Raw genomic sequence first — 20,988 nt, 5'->3', positions numbered from 1 at the left:
GATTATAATGCACTTCCATGCTAAGAATCAGAACAGCATGGGATCAAGACCTCCAAACATCAATAGATGACGTAACCTGGGCAAAAATTGAGAAAAGGGTTCACTCATCTTCAATGTGCGCACAACACTCACTGGTCCAATTTAAAGTGATACACCGGGTGCACTTCTCAAAAGCAAAATTAGCAAAAATATTTCCCCATATTAACCCATTATGTGATAGATGTAAACTAGATAACGCAACATTAATACACATGTTTTGGCTTTGTCCGAAGCTAAAGGGGTACTGGAAGTCCATCTTCGAAGCACTCTCCACGGTTTTAACAATTCAAATCGATCCAAACCCTTTCATTTCTGTATTTGGAATCATTCCTGAAGGAATGGAACTACCTGTCGGGGGTCACAAAATAGTTGCCTTCACCACCCTCCTTGCACGCCGCCTGATATTGTTGAAGTGGAAGGAGGCTGACCCACCCTTAGTCTCCCACTGGATAAGGGACGTAATAGCAAACCTGAAGCTCGAGAAAATAAGATACACATTACGGGTCTCTGAAAACAAGTTTTTTAAAGTGTGGAGACCTTTTTTGACTTTTTTTGACCAATCTTCTACACAAGTGCAGGAAGAGCCCTAGATATGTACCTAGATATGGCCTTGTCATGCTGCGTCTACATTATGTTTCAGTTTTCAATTACTGTGTTTTAAGTGCCTTGTACTGAACTTTATCTATTTATTTATTTATTTTTTTTTAATCCGGGTACTTTTGTACTCTTACTTTTGTTTTTTGTTTTTGTTTTGAGTGACAGCAGGGGTAGGGGATGAAGAGGGTTTGAATATGTTGTTAATGTGAATGTGAAATCAATAAAAAGAACTATGAAAGAAAGAAAAAAAAGATTAAAAAAAGAAGACACGCCGATAGGGAGAAGTTTGTATTTACACGATGAGTCGGGTGTGTTTTAACCTCCGCCGAACCCCTGAGTCCGACTCACCGAACCCCTAGGGTTCGATCGAACCCAGGTTAAGAACCACTGGTCTAGTCTCTTACGTGAATGAGCTAAATAATATTATTTGATATTTTACGGTAATGTGTTAATCATTTCACACATAAGTCGCTCCTGAGTATAAGTCGCACCCCCGGCCAAACTATGAAAGAAACTGCGACTTATAGTCCGAAAAATACCCGGAGCTCAAACCAGATAATCCCGCTGCCTGGCAACTGCCTGAACATCCCATTAACAATAATAACGTCTAAGCAGCTGACAGCTTAAAGGCGAAGGTCGGCCCGATATTACAGCTTTAAAGGTTTCCTATTATGACTCAACTTCAATGTAACCGCTCACCTTGCCTTTAATAACCCATGGCTCTATAGTGGCTGAGCATGTATGGAGATTCTAAATCGAGACTTGCTGAGGAAAGTCTTTTTTTTTTTTTCTGTGCTACTGGTTGGAGGCGTGAGTATTGTTAATGAAATTACCACAGGGGTGAAGCGGAGCTCGTTGGTGTGGCCTTGTCTGGCTGACATATCCTGCTGGGACACACAAGTGCAGCAGGAGCTGGCACCGAAACGGCTTCGGCAGCACTTTTTATCCCTCAATTTTGGCCTTTGCCTCCTTCTCTTTCTTTGCTACTTTTTATTCTGCTTCCACCTACTTTTGATTACCAGCCCTGCGTTCCCCTGTGACCATCCTGACTTTCTGGGTTTTCAGCATGTCGTAACGTAATGATGACCGTGAACAGAGAAGACAAGACACAAAAACAGTGTGTGCCGGCCTCTGTTTGAGCTTTTTTTTACCCCCGCCTGCTCTCCCCTTGCTCAGAGGCTGTGAGAGGACAAGGCAATAGTGCGCAGGAGAGGAAAGTGCAAGCTCTTAAGACGATTGCACAAAAAAAAAAAAAAAAAAAAAAAAACATCACAAAGGCGTGAGTGTGAATATTAACAGGGTTCCTGTCTGCAGAAGCAGCAAAATCAGAGGAAGTGACATAAGAAAACCTCAGCAATTTAGCCACAACAACGAGTGTCATCGATCAGAACCGACAACACTCAAAACCCATTCATCATGAATAAAAAAATAAAAAATACCTTTGTTGTCAAGACATGTCATTTTACATGAGGAGAGAGAAGCAGAGAGTGTGTGTGTGTGTTCTTGTATTTCTACCCTTCTTGAGACATCAACAAGGAAAAGTACCTTCCATATGAGGACCGGTGAACAAGTTAGGACATAAATCATGGTCCCAATACGAAAAACCATTGCATCTAATAGAGAATGTCTCATTTGTGGTGAAATGTATCAAAATTAGGGTGGTCCCAAAAAGGAGGGATTTTTCAAATTGACTGTGTGTCGATTTCAAAAGTGCTCCCCCTGTGGTCAACATATGAAATAACAAGTGTGTGTAAGAAATTGAAATGCACCCCCTTTGGCCAAAATTCATTAAAAAAAAAGAAGCTAAAACCTTACCTTTTTTATATTTGCATAGTATGTATATATTATTAATGTTGTAAATACAAATCTTTATATATCTAGAAAGAGTGGTCTTAAAGAGGAAGGCATTTTTCAGAGGTCTCAAGAAGGTAACAGATAGAAGAAATGGTGTGTTTATGTGTGTGTGTGTTCTTGTATTTCTACCCTTCTTGAGACATCAACAAGGAAAAGTACCTTCCATATGAGGACCGGTGAACAAGTTAGGACATAAACCATGGTCCCAATACGGAAAACCATTGCATCTAATAGAGAATGTCTCATTTGTGGTGAAATCTATCAAAATTAGGGTGGTCCCAAAAAGGAGGGATTTTTCAAATTGACTGTGTGTCGATTTCAAAAGTGCTCCCCCTGTGGTCAACATATGAAATAACAAGTGTGTGTAAGAAATTGAAATGCACCCCCTTTGGCCAAAATTCATTAAAAAAAAAAAGCTAAAACCTTACCTTTTTTATATTTGCATAGTATGTATATATTATTAATGTTGTAAATACAAATCTTTATATATCTAGAAAGAGTGGTCCTAAAGAGGAAGGCATTTTTCAGAGGTCTCAAGAAGTTAACAGATACAAGAAATGGTGTGTCTATGTGTGTGTGTGTTCTTGTATTTATACCCTTCTTGAGACATCAACAAGGAAAAGTACCTTCCATATGAGGACCGGTGAACAAGTTAGGACATAAATCATGGTCCCAATATGGAAAACCATTGCATCTTAATAGAGAATGTCTCATTTGCACCCCTGATGGTCAAATCTATCAACATTAGGGTGGTCCCAAAAAGGAGGGATTTTTCAAATTGACTGTGTGTCGGTTTTAAAAGTGCTACCCCTCTGGTCAACATATGAAATAACAAGTGTGTGTAAAAATTTGAAGTGTTCCCCCTCTGGCCAACATATGTGATAACAAGTGTGTGTAAGAAATTGAAACGCGCCCCCTTTGTCCAAAATGTATAAATAAAATAAATATGTATATAGAGACATACTGTAATAACTTGAAGTAAATAATGATGATTAAATAACAATTGCAAACAAAAAATTCGCCCAAAAATAACTGAAAGCTTACCTTTTATATATTTGCATAGTATGTATGTGTTATTAATGTTGTAAATACAAATCTTTATATATCTAGAAGGGGTGGTCCTAAGGAGGTAGGCATTTTTCGGAGGTCTCAAGAAGGTAAGAAATACAAGAATGTATGTGTGTGTGGGGGGGGGGGGGGGGAGACTTACTTGGAATTCCTGGTGGGGTTTTCAGGTATTTTCCATTGAAATGCTGAATGACTACTTCACATTTCTCAGTGGATTCCATCCTGTAACAGAAAGGAAACATGGTCAATATGTTGAAAGCGTCATTTGCATATAGTTGAGCACTTAGCAGGGCTGTTTAACAATTATAAATATTTAATTATAATTAATCACATTTGTCCATGGTTAAGTCACAATAGCAAATATAACCTTTTTATTTATTTTTAATAAGTGTACCTTAATAAAATGTCCACCCAACGTGGGACTGGGCAATTTGTTTGATTTATTAAACATTGTACTTTTTTAGTTACTGATTGAATAAGCTGTGCTTCTTCCAACTCCTTTTCGGACATGGCCCCCCGACTTAAACAAGTTGAAAAACTTATTCGGGTGTTACCATTTAGTGGTCAATTGTACGGAATATGTACTGCACTGTGCAATCTACTAATACAAGTTTCAATCAATCAATCAAAGCCACAGGGAAGACCCAGGACACGTTGGGAAGACTATGTCTCCCGGCTGGCCTGGGAGCTGGATGAAGTGGCTGGGGACAGGGAAGTCTGGGCTTTTCTGCTTAGGCTGCTGCCCCCGCGACCCGACCTCGGATAAGCGGAAGAAGACGGGTGGATGCATGGATGGATGGATGGGTATTCATGGGGTTAAATGTGACTCGTACACCTCACAACTGTCAGGCCAAAAACTAAACACGGAAGGGAAGAGCAGCTTATTTGTTAGTCTGTTTATTTTTCTTCGAAATCCTTCTAATTTGACGGTTTCGTCTAGAAAGACTGAACGAAGTAGTTGAGATTAGAATGTGGATATTGACTGATGGAGCGAGAAGTTAACGGTGAATTTTTCTAAGCTTCATCCCGTCAAACAGAAAATGAGTGTCTTGCAAATGCAGAGATTCATGGTAATATACTTCTGCACAATTCATAGCTTGGTGGATTCTCATGCTTTCCTCGCTCTCACCGCCGAGAACACTCTTATCATTCTGTCAGCCGCCCACTTCTCTGTCCTCTTTCTTTCATATCTCAACTGTCATCCTTCTTTCTTTTTTAACACAGCTTCTTTATCGCTCTCTCTGTCCCATCCATCTTACTCTGAGCCCGTCTGCACCTCTTCCTTGTGACGTCTCTCTCATTGCCCCCGCCTTTCAACCGTGGTTATTTCCTCCATCTTTCATTGCAACCCCACTCTTTCCCTGCCCTCCTTTCCTTCTCTCACTGATCATCGTTTCGTTTCTCTGCTCTCATCCGCTCATCTACCACATCTGGTTCCGTGTCTCTTTTTCGACTTTTAGAATCTAACCTTTCACACTTCTAAGCATCTGACTTTCTTTAACAGCGGAACCAACCAATTCACCAGTTTTAAATAATTTATTCAAGAATAATTAATCATATTGAATTACATGCTTGCAAAATTTAAAACCCTATTATTTTGACCCAAATGCAATTTATAGTCAAAACACAAACAATATTACAACTTTTTTTGTGTGTTTATATGTTAAAGGCCTACTGAAACCCACTACTACTGACCACACAGTCTGATAGTTTATATATCAATGATGAAATCTTAACATTGTAACACATGCCAATACTAAAGTGCAATTTTAAATTTTGCGCGAAATATCCTGCTGAAAACGTCTCGGTATGATGACGTCAGCGCGTGACGTCACAGATTGTAGAGGACATTTTGGGACAGCATGGTGGCCAGCTATTAAGTCGTCTGTTTTCATGGCAAAATTCCACAGTATTCTGGACATCTGTGTTGGTGAATCTTTTGCAATTTGTTCAATGAACAATGGAGACAGCAAAGAAGAAAGCTGTAGGTGGGAAGCGGTGTATTGCGGTCGACTGCAGCAACACAAACACAGCCGGTGTTTCATTGTTTACATTCCCGGAAGATGACAGTCAAGCTTTACCATTGGCCTGTGGAGAACTGGGACAACAGAGACTCTTACCAGGAGGACTTTGAGTTGGATGCGCAGACGCGGTACCGTGAGTACGCATGCAGCTGCGGCTTCCAAACATTTGATCGCTTGCCCGTACGTGCGTGCCGCTATGTGCATGTCACGTATGTAACTTTGGGGAAATATATGTGCTGTATGAACTTTGGGGAGGTGAACGATACTTTGGGCTGTGGGATTGAGTGTGTTGTGCAGGTGTTTGAGTTGTATTGGCGGGTTATATGGATGGGAGGGGGGAGGTGTTTGTTATGCGGGATTAGTTTGTGGCATATTAAATACAAGTCTGGTTGTGTTGTGGCTAATAGAGTATATATATGTCTTGTGTTTATTTACTGTTTTAGTCAATCCCAGCTGAATATCAGGTCCCACCCGCCTCTCACAGCATCTTCCCTATCTGAATCGCTCCCACTGCCCTCTAGTCCTTCACTCTCACTTTCCTCATCCACAAATCTTTCATCCTCGCTCAAATTAATGGGGAAATCGTCGCTTTCTCGGTCCGAATCGCTCTCGCTGCTGGTGGCCATGATTGTAAACAATGTGCAGATGTGAGGAGCTCCACAACCTGTGACGTCACGCTACTCGTCTGCTACTTCCGGTACAGGCAAGGCTTTTTTATCAGCGACCAAAAGTTGCGAACTTTATCGTCGATGTTCTCTACTAAATCCTTTCAGCAAAAATATGGCACTATAAGGAAATAATCAAGTATGACACATAGAATGGACCTGCTATCCCCGTTTAAATAAGAAAATCGCATTTCAGTAGGCCTTTAAAACTAATTTCAGTAGCACTTCTACTCAAGAGTGTTTTGAGAAAAGAGTTGTCTCGGTGCTAATGGGTAAGTTTAAGTAAGCACACATTTTAGTTACAAGCATCCCCGCCGTCAGTTGGCATAGCAAGCTATTAAAAATCAATTTGAAATCAATCCATTGTAGCATGCGGAGATATTCGTAAATTAATATTGCCCTCCTTCTTGTGTTGTCCCAATACCAATATTTTGGTACTGGTACCAAAATTATTTCAATACGTTTCGGTACTTTTCTAAATAAAGGGGACCACAAAAAAATTGCAATATTGACTTAATTTTGACAAAAAAATGTAGGGTACATTAAACATATGTTTCTTATTGCAAGTTTGTCCTTGAATAAAATAGTGAACATACAAGACAACTTCTCTTTTATTAGTAAGTAAGCAAACAAAGGCTCCTAATTAGTCTGCTGGCGTATGCAGTAACATATTGTGTCATTTATCATTCTATTATTTTGTCAACATCATTAGGGACAAGTGGTAGAAAATGAATTATTAATCCACTTGTTCATTTACTGTTAATATCTGCTTATTTTCTCTTTTAACATTTTCTATCTACACCTCTGTTAAAATGGTAATACTCACTTATTCTTCCGTTGTTTGATACTTTACATTAGTTTTGGATGATACCACACATTTGGGTATCAATCCGATACCAAGTAAATAAATAAATGGGTTGTACTTGTATAGCGCTTTTCTACCTTCAAGGTACTCAAAGCGCTTTGACACTACTTCCACATTTACCCATTCACACACACATTCACACACTGATGGAGGGAGCTGCCATGCAAGGCGCTAACCAGCACCCATCAGGAGCAAGGGTGAAGTGTCTTGCTCAGGACACAACGGACATGACGAGGTTGGTACTAGGTGGGGATTGAACCAGGGACCCTCGGGTCGCGCACGGCCATTCTTCCACTGCGCCACGCCGTCAGGTTACAGGATCATACATTGGTCATATTCAAAGTCCTCATGTGTCCAGGGACATATTTCCTGAGTTTATAAACATAATAAATATAAATGTTTAAAAAATGAAAGAAGATGTTGTGATGCCAAAAAATATCGACGCAATCATATTAGTGTAACCTGTTTTTATGGGCTTTCCTCTTTGTGATGTTAAGTTCCTGTTATACGCTGTCAAACATTTCACAGAGTCATGCACAGCCAGTTATCTGGAAATCAATGTCAATAAAACAAAAGAAATATGGTTCAACCCCCCCTCACCTCAGAACCCCATCATCATAAACACACAAACAGTTAAAACAGTTGACACTTTTAAATACCTGGGCATAACCTTGGACAATAAACTCACCTTTGATCAACACACCACGGACATTCAAAAAAGAAGTCAACAAAGACTGTCAGCCATCCGGAAACTTAAAGGACTATAAGTTGCACCTCATCTCCTGTTATTACTTTACCAAAGCATTGTTCAACCCATCCTTCTGTACTGTTCCACATGTTTTTTCACCATGCTTTCTGTAACCAACCGGACCAAACTCACACGCATTACAAACATAGCAGCTAAAATCATCGGCCTACCCACACCCAACATTTCAGACATAAACCACAGGTCCGTCACCCGACTGGCAAAAACAATAGTCCAGGATATCACTCACCCACTACACCAATACATCATCCCACTACCATCAGGGCGCAGGTACAGAACAATCAAATTCCGGAGGGCCCGCCTCAGGAAAAGCCTGATCCCTGCAGCTATAGCCGCCCTTAACAGCAGGCCCGGCCGACCTGTCTGACAAGCCTGTAAATGTGTGTTAGTCATGTATGATGTCTTTTTGTTATTTTTTTTTTTGTGTGATGTGTAATGTCTAGTGTTTAAATGTACGGCAGTGACAATGAATTTCCCCAAGGGGACCAATAAATCTAATCTAATCTAATCTAATCATCACTTCCGCTCCTAGCGTCTTCAAAATAAGAGCTCAAGGCATATACTGTATAACAGCGTATAACAGGAACTTAACATCACAAAGAGGAAAGCCCATAAAAATAGGTTACAGTAGTATCGGCAAGATACGCTCCTGTACTTGGTATCATTACAGTGGATATTAGGTGTAGATCCACCAATGGTGTTTGTTTACATTTTGACTCGGGTGAGTTACGGTGTGTAGTGAAGCATGTTTAGCTATTCCTCGTCCTACAGGGATGATACTTGTAAGAAACACACTTTATTTGTCGCCATGGAGGCGAGGATTAGTGATTTAGAAGTAGGTAAAACACTGCAGACTCGGGCTGGACGTTAGCCGCTAGCTAACTAGCCATGTCTTAAAGCATTTCTTTCTGAGGGTGTTTCAGTGTTATAACTTCACCTTTATCTTTAGTTTTTAGGCCAAAATGCATCCGTACTCCCTTTTCGGTCTACACACTGTGTCTGCTTGTAAGTACTCTGTGATTGTGCGCTGCCGAACATGCTCCTCTGCTTGTAAAACCAGCAATGATACGACGTGACGACGACGGGGCGCGGGGGACCGGTACTTTTTAGAGGCGGTTTAGTACCGAAAATGATTCATTAGTATCGCGGTACTATACTAATACCGGTATACCGTACAACCCTAATTCCTTCACACTTCCTCCAAACGATTTGTTTGGAATTTGCCTAATTTCAGACGGTTTTCCCATTGTTGACGTCAGCGGATATCTCCATATATGGTAGAAATTTGCCCAAAATGCTTTGCGGGAGTCCGCCATTGCAGTCAATTAGCCTCTTTTTTTTCCAATCAAAGTCAGCGTTATTGTCAATTCTTCATATGTACAAAAAGTAAAGTACCAATGATTGTCACACACACACTAGGTGTGGTGAAATTTGTCCTCTGCATTTCACCCATCCCCTTGATCACCCTGGGAGGTGAGGGGAGCAGTGGGCAGCAGCGGTGGCCGCGCCTGGGAATCATTTTTGGTGATTTAACCCCCAATTCCAACCCTTGATGCCGAGTTCCAAGCAGGGAGGTAATGGGTCCCATTTTTATAGTCTTTGGTATGACTCGGCCGGGGTTTGAACTCACGACCTACCGATCTCAGGGTGGACACTCTAACCACTAAGCACACATGGGTCTGAGTTCTGAGGGCTGCAGTTACTTTTCTTCAGCTTTTATTTATTCTCATGTTCAGTTCTTATGAAGAAGTGATTTATGTGGACATGTTTTGTCATTTGACCAAAAAAATACAATTCTTGATTTTTGCATCACAGTGCTCACTGCACGTGGATATCTAATTCGGTTCTTCGCTTTTCTCCACAATTTTCGGTGATTTTCTCAGTGGTGGGATGCACATTCTGGTTCAGTTCTCATGCATTTATGTATTCAGAGCCCCAGTTCGTTTTCCGCCTCCTCCTCTGTCACCCCTTCTCTTTGTCCGGTGGTTGAGCAGGCCGGCGGACAGAAAACATGTGGGTCTACGCGGAGTCAATAAGGCAGACGGGCGGTTTGTTTCACCTGCAAACTAGCTGCCCAGCCAGACTGTCTGGCGGCCGCTAAGCACGGCGAGGGAGAAGGTTGGCGGCGGAGAGAGCCAGCTTGGCCGTGAGGCAGGCAGCCGGTTCTTTGTGTGTTGCTGGTTAATGGCATCAAGTGCGGCTGTCCGCAATGATTAGTGCTCTTGCTGGAGTAATGGGCTCTGATAACAGTAATGGATCGGCCCACAAACACTTAGCTCAGTTTACTCTCTAATGCCCCTTGTGGTCCAACTCGCAGCAGCTGTCTGTTGACACAGGTAACAGCGGGTTCTGAAACAGTCCAACCTCCAAGGCTGAATGCCCCTAAAGTCGTACAATTCAGAATTGTACGTTTATCTGAGGATTAACACACTGGATTTTTTATTTTATTATAAGCAGAGTGAAGTCTTGCCTAAAGTCAAACGTGGTGTTGGTAGCATCATGGTCTGATTCTGCATGAGTGGTGCCAGTACGGGCGAGTTGCGGTTAAATGAATGACACATGAATTTCAATGTGTTTAAAGGCCTACTGAAACCCACTACTAGCGACCACGCAGTCTGATAGTTTATATATCAATGATGAAATCTTAACATTGCAACACATGCCAATACGGCCGGGTTAGCTTACTAAAGTGCAATTTTAATTTTCGTGCGAAATACCCTGCTGAAAACGTTTCAGTATGATGACGTCAGCGCGTGACATCACGGATTGTGGAGGACATTTTGGGACAGCATGGTGGCCAGCTATTAAGTCGTCTGTTTTCATCGCAAAATTCCACAGTATTCTGGACATCTGTGTTGGTGAATCTTTTGCAAATTGTTCAATGAACAATGGAGACAGCAAAGAAGAAAGCTGTAGGTGGGAAGCGGTGTATTGCTGCTGACTGCAGCAACACAAACACAGCCGGTGTTTCATTGTTTACATTCCCGGAAGATGACAGTCAAGCTTTACCATTGGCCTGTGGAGAACTGGGACAACAGAGACTCTTACCAGGAGGACTTTGAGTTGGATGCGCAGACGCGGTACCGTGAGTACGCATGCAGCTGCGGCTTCCAAACATTTGACCGCTTGCCTGTACGTGCGTGCCGCTATGTGCATGTCACGTACGTAACTTTGGGGACTTTGGGGAAACATATGTGCTGTATGAACTTTGGGGAGGTGAACGGTACTTTGGGCTGTGGGATTGAGTGTGTTGTGCAGGTGTTTGAGTTGTATTGGCGGGTTATATGGACGGGAGGGGGGAGGTGTTTGTTATGCGGGATTAATTTGTGGCATATTAAATACAAGCCTGGTTGTGTTGTGGCTAATAGAGTATATATATGTCTTGTGTTTATTTACTGTTTTAGTCATTCCCAGCTGAATATCAGGTCCCACCCGCCTCTCACAGCATCTTCCCTATCTGAATCGCTCCCACTGCCCTCTAGTCCTTCACTCTCACTTTCCTCATCCACAAATCTTTCATCCTCGCTCAAATTAATGGGGAAATCGTCGCTTTCTCGGTCCGAATCGCTCTCGCTGCTGGTGGCCATGATTGTAAACAATGTGCAGATGTGAGGAGCTCCACAACCTGTGACGTCACGCTACTCGTCTGCTACTTCCGGTACAGGCAAGGCTTTTTTATCAGCGACCAAAAGTTGCGAACTTTGTCGTCGATGTTCTCTACTAAATCCTTTCAGCAAAAATATGGCAATATCGCGAAATGATCAAGTATGACACATAGAATGGACCTGCTATCCCCGTTTAAATAAGAAAATCGCATTTCAGTAGGCCTTTAAAGCCATCCATGTTTTTCCGCTTGTCCCTCTCAGGGTGGCGTGGGGTGCTGAATACATGTCGAAGGTCAAATATGGCAAATAGAAGGTAAATGGTAAATGGGTTGTACTTGTTTAGCGCTTTTCTACCTTTTTTTTAGGAACTCAAAGCGCTTTGACACTATTTCCACATTCACCCATTCACACATTCACACACTAATGGCGGGAGCTGCCATGCACGGCTCTCCAAGTCAATTCAAAGTAAAAGAAGGTAAAAAAAAAAAGGTAAATTGAAGGTAAATTAAGTGAATACAATTAAAAGGAGATGAATAAAAGGTCAAAAATGTAAATAGAAGCCAGTAAAAGTAGTTAAGAACATGTAAAAGAAGGTACATAGAACGTAAAAGAAGGAATATAGAAGGTCAAATTAGTTGTATAGAAGGTCAAATAATGTAAACAACAACTGGTATAGAAAGGGATTAACCCTTTGATTTATTTTAACTCAACATTTTGGGTTAAGTTTTTCAACCCAACTTTTGCGTTGAATTATTTAACCAAAAAGTTGAGTTACGATAACTTAATGTTGGGTTATTCCCAACCAAATTACTGGGTTGAATTATTTAACCCAAAAGTTGAGTTTTGCTGACTCAAAGTTGTTTGATTCATAACCCAACTATTGGGTTGAATTTATTGTAACACAATACCTGAGTTATGCTCACCACCATGTTGAGTTATTCCAAACCCAACTATTGGGTTGTGCAATTTAGCGAACCTTGACCCAATAGTTGGTTAAAAATTATACATTTTACTTCTGGTTTGTCTTACTCCTTCCCGACTACTGATCAGAATTACTTTTTTTTCATTAAAATATACTCAAAAGCAAGATATGACTGACATTTTTTTCACAAGAATTGCCGTGTATGTGTAGTTCTATACAGCATGTTCAAATATTTCCATGCACATAAGATGTGTGATTGTAAATAATGTTAATGAGATTAATCCTTAATAAAATTCCCTTCAAGAAAAAAGTAAATAAAAAAATAAAATTACCCAAACTCATTGAAAAACAACCCAAAAATGGTTCATAGTTTTGAAAACCCAGAAATTGAGATCAAATAATACCCTTATAACACCAAAAATTATTTGCTCTTCATAAAAAAAACCTCCAAAATTTAAACCAACCCTCGCAACTCATAAATTGGGTTATCTAAATAACACAGCATTTTTTAGTGTGTGCAGTATTTGTTCTCCACCCTGGCGTCGCCAATGACGGACAGCGTCCCAGGTGTGCGGAAGCATGTATGCCCCCTCATCTGTGTTGATGGTGTTGGCCCCTTGCTTCCTCATTTCCAAGCCTCCTTCATCCATCTCCTCTGTTCATTTGTTTCTCATAAACTGACTTCTCCTCGGCTACCAGTAATAGTTCCGCGAGTCGGTGCTCCGCCGTAACTTGCTTTGCTCGAACGCGTCTTTTGGGGCTTACAGTTGTGTTGCGGCTTCATATTATTGGGTCGTGTCGTTTGTCTTTGTCGTGGCTTTTGCAATCGTGCTGTAGCTGAAAGTCTTTGTGGTGTAATTTATGATATTGTCTGGTTTTACCTTTCTGGTATGTTTAGTAACTTAACCAGTGGCAGTAGCTAAACGAAGATGTAACTGGCAACCTGGATGTAACACACTAACAGACTTTCTCATTGGTAAAACGGTGGAGGGCGTGACATCAAAATGAAATAATAATAAAAATAATAAACAATAAGATTTCAGGGCTGTAAATCTAAATTTGAAATGAGCATTTATACCTCTATAACTGTTATCAGTTATAGAGGTATTCAAAAAGAACATGGTTTATCAATGCCTTTTGACATATCAGGTCCATTTAATGATGACTTGACATGCAATTCTTACATATGGCTCCTTTAAGTATATTTTTTGCATCTCTACCCACCTCTGGCCCTCTGTTTATTTTAAATAAAAATAATTTCTGTATGAATAATCTATTATCAGTAGTGCTTTCAAATACATTTTTAATCAGATTAATTACCGGGTTGATGTGGATGGATTTTGATGAATCATTATTAAATACCATGGTAGACAACTGTGTTTTATTTTGTAGGAGAAGAGAGTGAAAAAAGACTTGGAATATATACAGCCAGGGTTGCCTGCAGACATAATGTCATCAACCAGTCGATGTGTGGGACTCTACTGGTGGACTTCATGGTGTGCACATCTTAAAAAAAATGGGCATGACAGCGTATCGTCACGTCATGACATTGATGGTTTTACGAGCAGAGGAGCAAGTTCGGCAGCGCACAATCACGGAGTACTTACAAGCAGACACAGTGTGTAGACAGAAAAGAGAGAACGGACGCATTTTGGCCTAAAAACTAAAGATAAAGGTGAAGTTATAACACTGAAAAGCCCTCAGGAAGAGGTGCTTTAAGACATGCTAGCTAGCGGCTAACATCCATCTGCAGTCGGCAGTGTTTTAGCTACTTCTAAATCACTAATCCTCGCCTCAATGGCGACGAATAAAGTACATTTATTACAAGTATCATCCCTGCAGGACGAGGAATAGCTAAACATGCTTCACTATACACCGTAGAAGGATACAATAGCTCACCGACGTCACCGCTAACAAAAGACAGCGTTCCACTGTAATGATACCAAGTACAATAGCGTATCTAGTTGATACTACTATGATTACATCGATATGTTTTATTGTCACAAAATCTTTTTTCATTTTTTATAAAATGTATATTATGTTTATAAACTCAGGAAATATGTCCCTGGACACATGAGGACTTTGAATATGACCAATGTATGATCCTGTAACTACTTGGTATTAGATCGATACCTAAATTTGTGGTATCATCCAAAACTAATGTAAAGTATCAAACAGCAGAAGAATAAGTGATTATTACATTTTAACAGAAGTGTAGATAGAACATGTTGAGACGGAAAGTAAGCAGATATCAGTAAATAAACAAGTGGATTAATAATCATTTTTTACAGCTTATCCCTCATAATTTTAACAAAATAATAGAATGAGAAATGACAAAATATGTTACTGCATACATCAGCAAACAAATTAGGAGCCTTTGTTTGCTTAATTACTACTAAAAGACAAGGTGTCTACTATGTTCACTATTATATTTAAGGCAAACATTTTCCTCGATTGCAATAAGAAACATATGTTTATTGTACCGTAAGATTTTTTTGTTAAAATAAAGCCAATAATGCCATTTTTTGTGGTCCCCTTTATTTAGAAAAGTATCGAAAAGTATCGAAACACATTTTAGTACCGGTACCAAAATATTGGTATCGGGACAACCCTAGTTCATACAAAACAACAAATTGACACTGAATAATATACAGTATGCACTTAAAGAGCTATCATCGCGTTCATGCTGACAAAAAAATATTCTTATGAATAAATATTTATCAATATTATTGTGTCACTCCTTTTGTGTTTTAAAGGCCTACTGAAACCCACTACTACCGACCACGCAGTCTAATAGTTTATATATCAATGATGAAATCTTAACATTGCAACACATGCCAATACGGCCGGGTTAGCTTACTAAAGTGCAATTTTAAGTTTTGCGCAAAATATCCTGCTGAAAACGTCTCGGTATGATGACGCCTGCGCGTGACGTCACGGATTGTAGAGGACATTTTGGGACAGCATGGTGGCCAGCTATTAAGTCGTCTGTTTTCATGGCAAAATTCCACAGTATTCTGGACATCTGTGTTGGTGAATCTTTTGCAATTTGTTCAATGAACAATGGAGACAGCAAAGAAGAAAGCTGTAGGTGGGAAGCGGTGTATTGCGGCAGGTGTTGTGCCGGATAACGCACCCCCGCCGTAGAATGCACCCCCTGACTGTTGTGCCGGATAACACAGCCGGTGTTTCATTGTTTACATTGCCGGAATGTGAAAGTCAAGCTTTACCATTGGCCTGTGGAGAACTGGGACAACAGAGACTCTTACCAGGAGGACTTTGAGTTGGATGCGCAGACGCCGTACCGTGAGTACGCATGCAGCTGCGGCTTCCAAACATTTAATCGCTTGCCCGTATGTGCGTGCCGCTATGTGCATGTCACATACGTAACTTTGGGGACATGTCACGTACGTAACTTTGGGAAATATATGTGCTGTATGAACTTTGGGGAGGTGAACGGTACTTTGGGTTGTGGGATTGGGTGTGTTGTGCAGGTGTTTGAGTTGTATTGGCGGGTTATATGGACGGGAGGGGGGAGGTGTTTGTTATGCGGTATTCATTTGTGGCATATTAATTATAAGCCTGGTTGTGTTGTGGCTAATAGAGTATATATATGTCTTGTGTTTATTTACTGTTTTAGTCATTCCCAGCTGAATATCAGGTCCCACCCGCCTCTCACAGCATCTTCCCTATCTGAATCGCTCCCACTGCCCTCTAGTCCTTCACTCTCACTTTCCTCATCCACAAATCTTTCATCCTCGCTCAAATTAATGGGGAAATCGTCGCTTTCTCGGTCCGAATCGCTCTCGCTGCTGGTGGCCATGATTAATAATAATAATAATAACTGGGATTTATATAGCGCTTTTCTAAGTACCCAAAGTCGCTTTACATGTAGAACCCATCAATCATTCACACCTGGTGGTGGTAAGCTACTTTCATAGCCACAATTGCCCTGGGGTAGACTGACGGAAGCGTGGCTGCAATTTGTGCCAACGGCCCCTCCGACCACCACCTATCATTCATCATTCAATTCACCGGTGTTAGTGGCACCGGGGGCAAAGGGTGAAGTGTCCCGCCCAAGGACACAACGGCAACAATTTTTGGATGGTAAGAGGCAGGGAGCGAACCTGCAACCCTCAGGTTTCTGGCATGGTTGCTCTACCCACTACGCCATGCCGCCCATTGTAAACAATGTGCGGATGTGAGGAGCTCCACAACCTGTGACGTCACGCTACTCGTCTGCTACTTCCGGTACAGGCAAGGCTTTTTTATCAGCGACCAAAAGTTGCAAACTTTATCGTCGATGTTCTCTACTAAATCCTTTCAGCAAAAATATGGCAATATCGCGAAATGATCAAGTATGACACATAGAATGGACCTGCTATCCCCGTTTAAATAAGAAAATCGCATTTCAGAAGGCCTTTAATGGGCTATTTTAGGCTGAAAGTGCTAAGAAAACTCTATCCTGCATATATGTTAATAGACTATTCCGTCATTTGTTTTGTTTTGTGTGTGTTCAAATGTCTCATGGACTGAACCAATGTCCCGGTTAACATATTCCAGTGGCGGGCCGTACGTTTCCCACCTAGGCCTTCAGTGATGTCCGACTTCAAAGATTACCTCTCAAAATATCATAATTTATGTCAGCACATGACCATTGCTGGAGAAATACTATACAGGTACACATTTTCGCACTACTGCGCATTGAACCACATCAACAAAACGGGTTATTTTCTGGTGCATTTAAAAATCAATTAAAACGCATCAGCAATTAAAACATATCTTATGTGGTACTGTCAAAATTAAAATTGCAATAAACATTAAAAGTGAAACAATAAAATATTTGAACTCATAATTAGTAGGACCTATTCGACGCCGTATAAGCCAGTGGTACCCCTCGTCGGCGGCCTATTTGAGTGGAAATGGCGAGCATTTCATCGTCAGAACAGCTGAGCTAGCTTCCGGGGTTGGCCGACATCGTCTCACAAGATGTAGTTTCTCTTTCAATATATTTCTTGAAAATGGCCTTGCAAATATATATCTGCCACCTAATCAACGTTTTGTTCTCCGTCTCTGCTATCATGGTCTGGCTACGGCGCAACACTTCCTGCTTCCTACTAAATTGAAACTTGTGATTGGATACTCACTTTGGAATGACAAAAGAGTATCCAATCACAGTCTCGTTAACATCAGGCTACTTAGATAGGTTACTGTCAACAACTTGTGATCTGATTGGCTATCGCAACTGTCTATCAGCTCTATGTTCTCAAATTCACCCCCTAACGGTCCTGATGAGGATCCAATCACAGGACTCGTGAATGTCACGTTCAACCTTAGGCCATCTACACTGCAAAAAGTCAGTGTTCAAAAACAAAAAATAAATAAATAAAAATGAGGGTTATTTTAAATGAACTAAGCAAAGTTATCTGCCAATAGAACAAGAAAATTTGGCTTGTCAAGACTTTCCAAAACAAGTAAAATTAGCTATCCTCAATGGACCCAAAAATACCTTAAAATAAGTATATTCTCACTAATAACAAGTGCACTTTTCTTGGTAGAAAAAAAAAGAGACCTTTTTGCTCAATATGTTGAAAAATATTCTTAAATTAAGTAAATGCTAGTGCCATTATCTTGACATAATGATATGCGCTCGGCATTACATTTCTTGAAACCAGCAAACTTATACTAAAAACGAATTTATTGTTCTTCATGGAAAGGCAACAAGGCTTGTTACTCTCGGGGTTTCCTAGCCGCTCAGGCAAACCATATTGTCTTAACATGCATTTTTCCATCGATAACATGACATCATCGCGCCAAGTGCGTGCTCTTTCAGTCAATTAGTGCGGCCAACATTTTTTTAATTGTAATTTTGAGGAATTTATCTGAATGTGCATGAACTATTTCTGTTCAAAATTGTTTGAAGTGTTAAATGTTTAAATATTAACTGTCAGTTTACTGTACTGTGCCAACTGTACTACTATATGAGTACGTATGTTCTATTGTTTCATTGAAAATAAAACAGCAAACTCAATATGGCTGTCATCTGTTTTAATTATGAGACACAATTGTGTCAAAATCATGATTTTTTTTTTTTCATGCTTGAAATAAGAAATTATTACTTTAAAAAAGTAGTTTTATACTTGTGAGTGTTGATGACACAGCTTTGCAACAGTTGATATTCTAGTTTCAAGCATGTTTTACTCAATATAGGTCATAAAATATCAGCAACAAGCTGCAATATCTTACTGAGATCATTTAGGACCAAAACCCTTAAAACAAGTAAAAGACTAACATAAAATTTGCTTCGTGAGAAGAATTATCTTATTAGACAGAAAATAAGCAAATATCACCCTTATTTGAGATATTTAATCTTACTTAAATTTCAGTTTTTGCAGTGTAGAAGGCCTTACTGACAGCAACTCATGATCTGATTGGCTATCGCAACTGTCTATCAACTGTATGTCCCTGTTCACTTACAGTGCAACGGACACCCGCATTGTTGATTCTGAAGAATTCTGGCAGATTTGGTACAGCATGGCAACATAAGCAAGCTGAATTCTGATTGGATACAAACTAAAACTAAAAACAACAGCACTGGAACGAGCATATGACGACATGAAGAGAATGTGAATACTTTTAGATATTTAGGGAAAGTAAATTAAAAAATAATTGTATCTTTAATTATGATCACGGTTTCTGTTTTTTTTAGGCCAGCAGGGAAGGCCTTGCTGGCCCTGACTGCACACCACTGGCATATTACATATCGACTTGTTTCAGTAGCCTGTAGCTACCAAGTCGACTGCCCATTTGTGCACCACCGACGCACAATGGTAAGTTGCAAGAAATGTGTTTCCAGAGTCGTTTTAGAGATTTTGAGTAATTCTGCCCTACAGATGGTAATTTGCGTCGAAGTCTTTAATCACTTTATTAATGATTACCAATGATAATCATTTCAACTAAAGTGAAAGACAGTGTTAATCTGATTTTGGTCCCATTAGTCGAGCGTACCTGGCGAAGCCAACTCCCCTGCTGACCCCGTTGGCATCCCTCAGTATCCTGGTGGAGATGACGTGCCCCAGAGGCTTCAGCATGTTCTCTAGCTCCTGCTCGTCCATGGAGATGGGCAGGTTGGAGATGTACAGGTTGGTAGGGTCCTGCTCCTGTTGCTGCAAAGCCAGCGCAGTGAAGATCAGTCATAAAGGAGAAAGAGAGAGAGAGAAAATGGAAAACAGTTTGAGAACATTGTGATCGAGAGTAGAAATGATGAAATATGCATTGGCTCCGTGTCATGAGGAGAGAGTCGTAAAGCTGTCAACAGTGCAACCAAATGCTTTTTGAACTCATACATTTGGCAAGCGGAACGTATGCATCTATCAAGTATGGATGTGTGTATTTGTGATGTGCTACTGGGTAACAGTGATCACGTTTTAATTTATTTTATTTTTTTTTAGCTTCTGGGCTATTTTTCTGTTTGAGAAACCTAATTCCACTTTGAAGTTAGTGACCAGCAAATACATAGGCAGAGGCTGCAGAAGTCAGGGAAAGGAATGTCCAGTACAACGCAAACATCTTTACAAACCCATACTATGAATGTCTTCATAACTAGAAACCAGGCCCTACCTCCCAATAGTAAAAAAACACATTTAAATATTCTGAATCCAGACGATGATCCAGATCACCCCCCATATCTGACATTTCCTGAAAGTTTCTTCAAAATCCGTCAATAACTTTTTGAGCTATGTATAGCAGAATGAAAGAAACTGAGTGAACCTTCGTCAATTTCTTTGTCTCTGTGGGTGGGGGCGGGGACACAAACACACACACACACACACACACACACACACACACACACACACACATACACATTCTTGTATTTCTTACCTTCTTGAGACCATGCCTACCTCTTTAGGACCACACTTTCTAGATATATAAAGATTTGTATTTACAACATTAATAATATATACATACTATGCAAATATAACAAAGTTAAGCTTTTAGTTATTTTTTTTAATTTTTTTTGTTTGTAATTAGTTTTTAATCTTCATTATTTACTTAAAGTTATTACAGTATGTCTCTGTATATATATATATATATATATATATATATATATATATATATATATATATATATACATACACACTATATTGCCAAAAATATTTGGCCACCCATCCAAATGATGAGAATCAGGTGTCCTAATCACTTATCATCATACGCCTAGTGTATAAAATCAAGCACTTAGGCATGGAGACTGTTTCTACAAACATTTGTGAAAGAATGGGCCGCTCTCAGTGATTTCCAGCATGGAACTGTCATAGGATGCCACCTGTGCAACAAATCCAGTCGTGAAATGTCCTCGCTCCTAAATAAAAAGTCAACTTTATTATAAGAAAATGGGAGAGTTTGGGAACAACAGCAAGTCAGCCACCAAGTGGTAGGCCACGTAAACTGACAGAGAGGGGTCAGCGGATGCTGAAGCGCATAGTGCAAAGAATTTCTGCACAGTCAGTTGCTACAGAGCTCCAAACTTCATGTGACCTTCCAATTAGCCCACGTACAGTACGCAGAGAGCTTCATGGAATGGGT

The 20,988-nt window shown here is 40.3% G+C and overlaps 1 protein-coding gene across 3 annotated transcripts in view; it reads right to left on the bottom strand.

Moving 5' to 3' along the window:
- Positions 1-20,988, bottom strand: part of rbms3 (RNA binding motif, single stranded interacting protein) — a 750,312-nt gene that overhangs the window by 272,070 nt on the left and 457,254 nt on the right. For all 3 annotated transcript variants that reach the window (XM_061982784.2, XM_061982785.2, XM_061982783.2), the window contains exons 5-6: positions 19,414-19,571; positions 3,701-3,780 (exon numbers count right to left, since the gene is read on the bottom strand). In XM_061982784.2, coding sequence (XP_061838768.1) covers positions 3,701-3,780; positions 19,414-19,571 — 238 coding nt within the window. The remainder of the gene's footprint in view (positions 1-3,700; positions 3,781-19,413; positions 19,572-20,988) is intronic.

This window comes from Nerophis lumbriciformis, linkage group LG21, assembly GCF_033978685.3.
Source record: "Nerophis lumbriciformis linkage group LG21, RoL_Nlum_v2.1, whole genome shotgun sequence".
Classification (NCBI taxonomy): Eukaryota; Metazoa; Chordata; class Actinopteri; order Syngnathiformes; family Syngnathidae; genus Nerophis; species Nerophis lumbriciformis.
The sequence above is the reverse complement of the archived record's forward strand: the minus strand, read 5'-3'. Positions and strand labels throughout refer to the sequence as shown.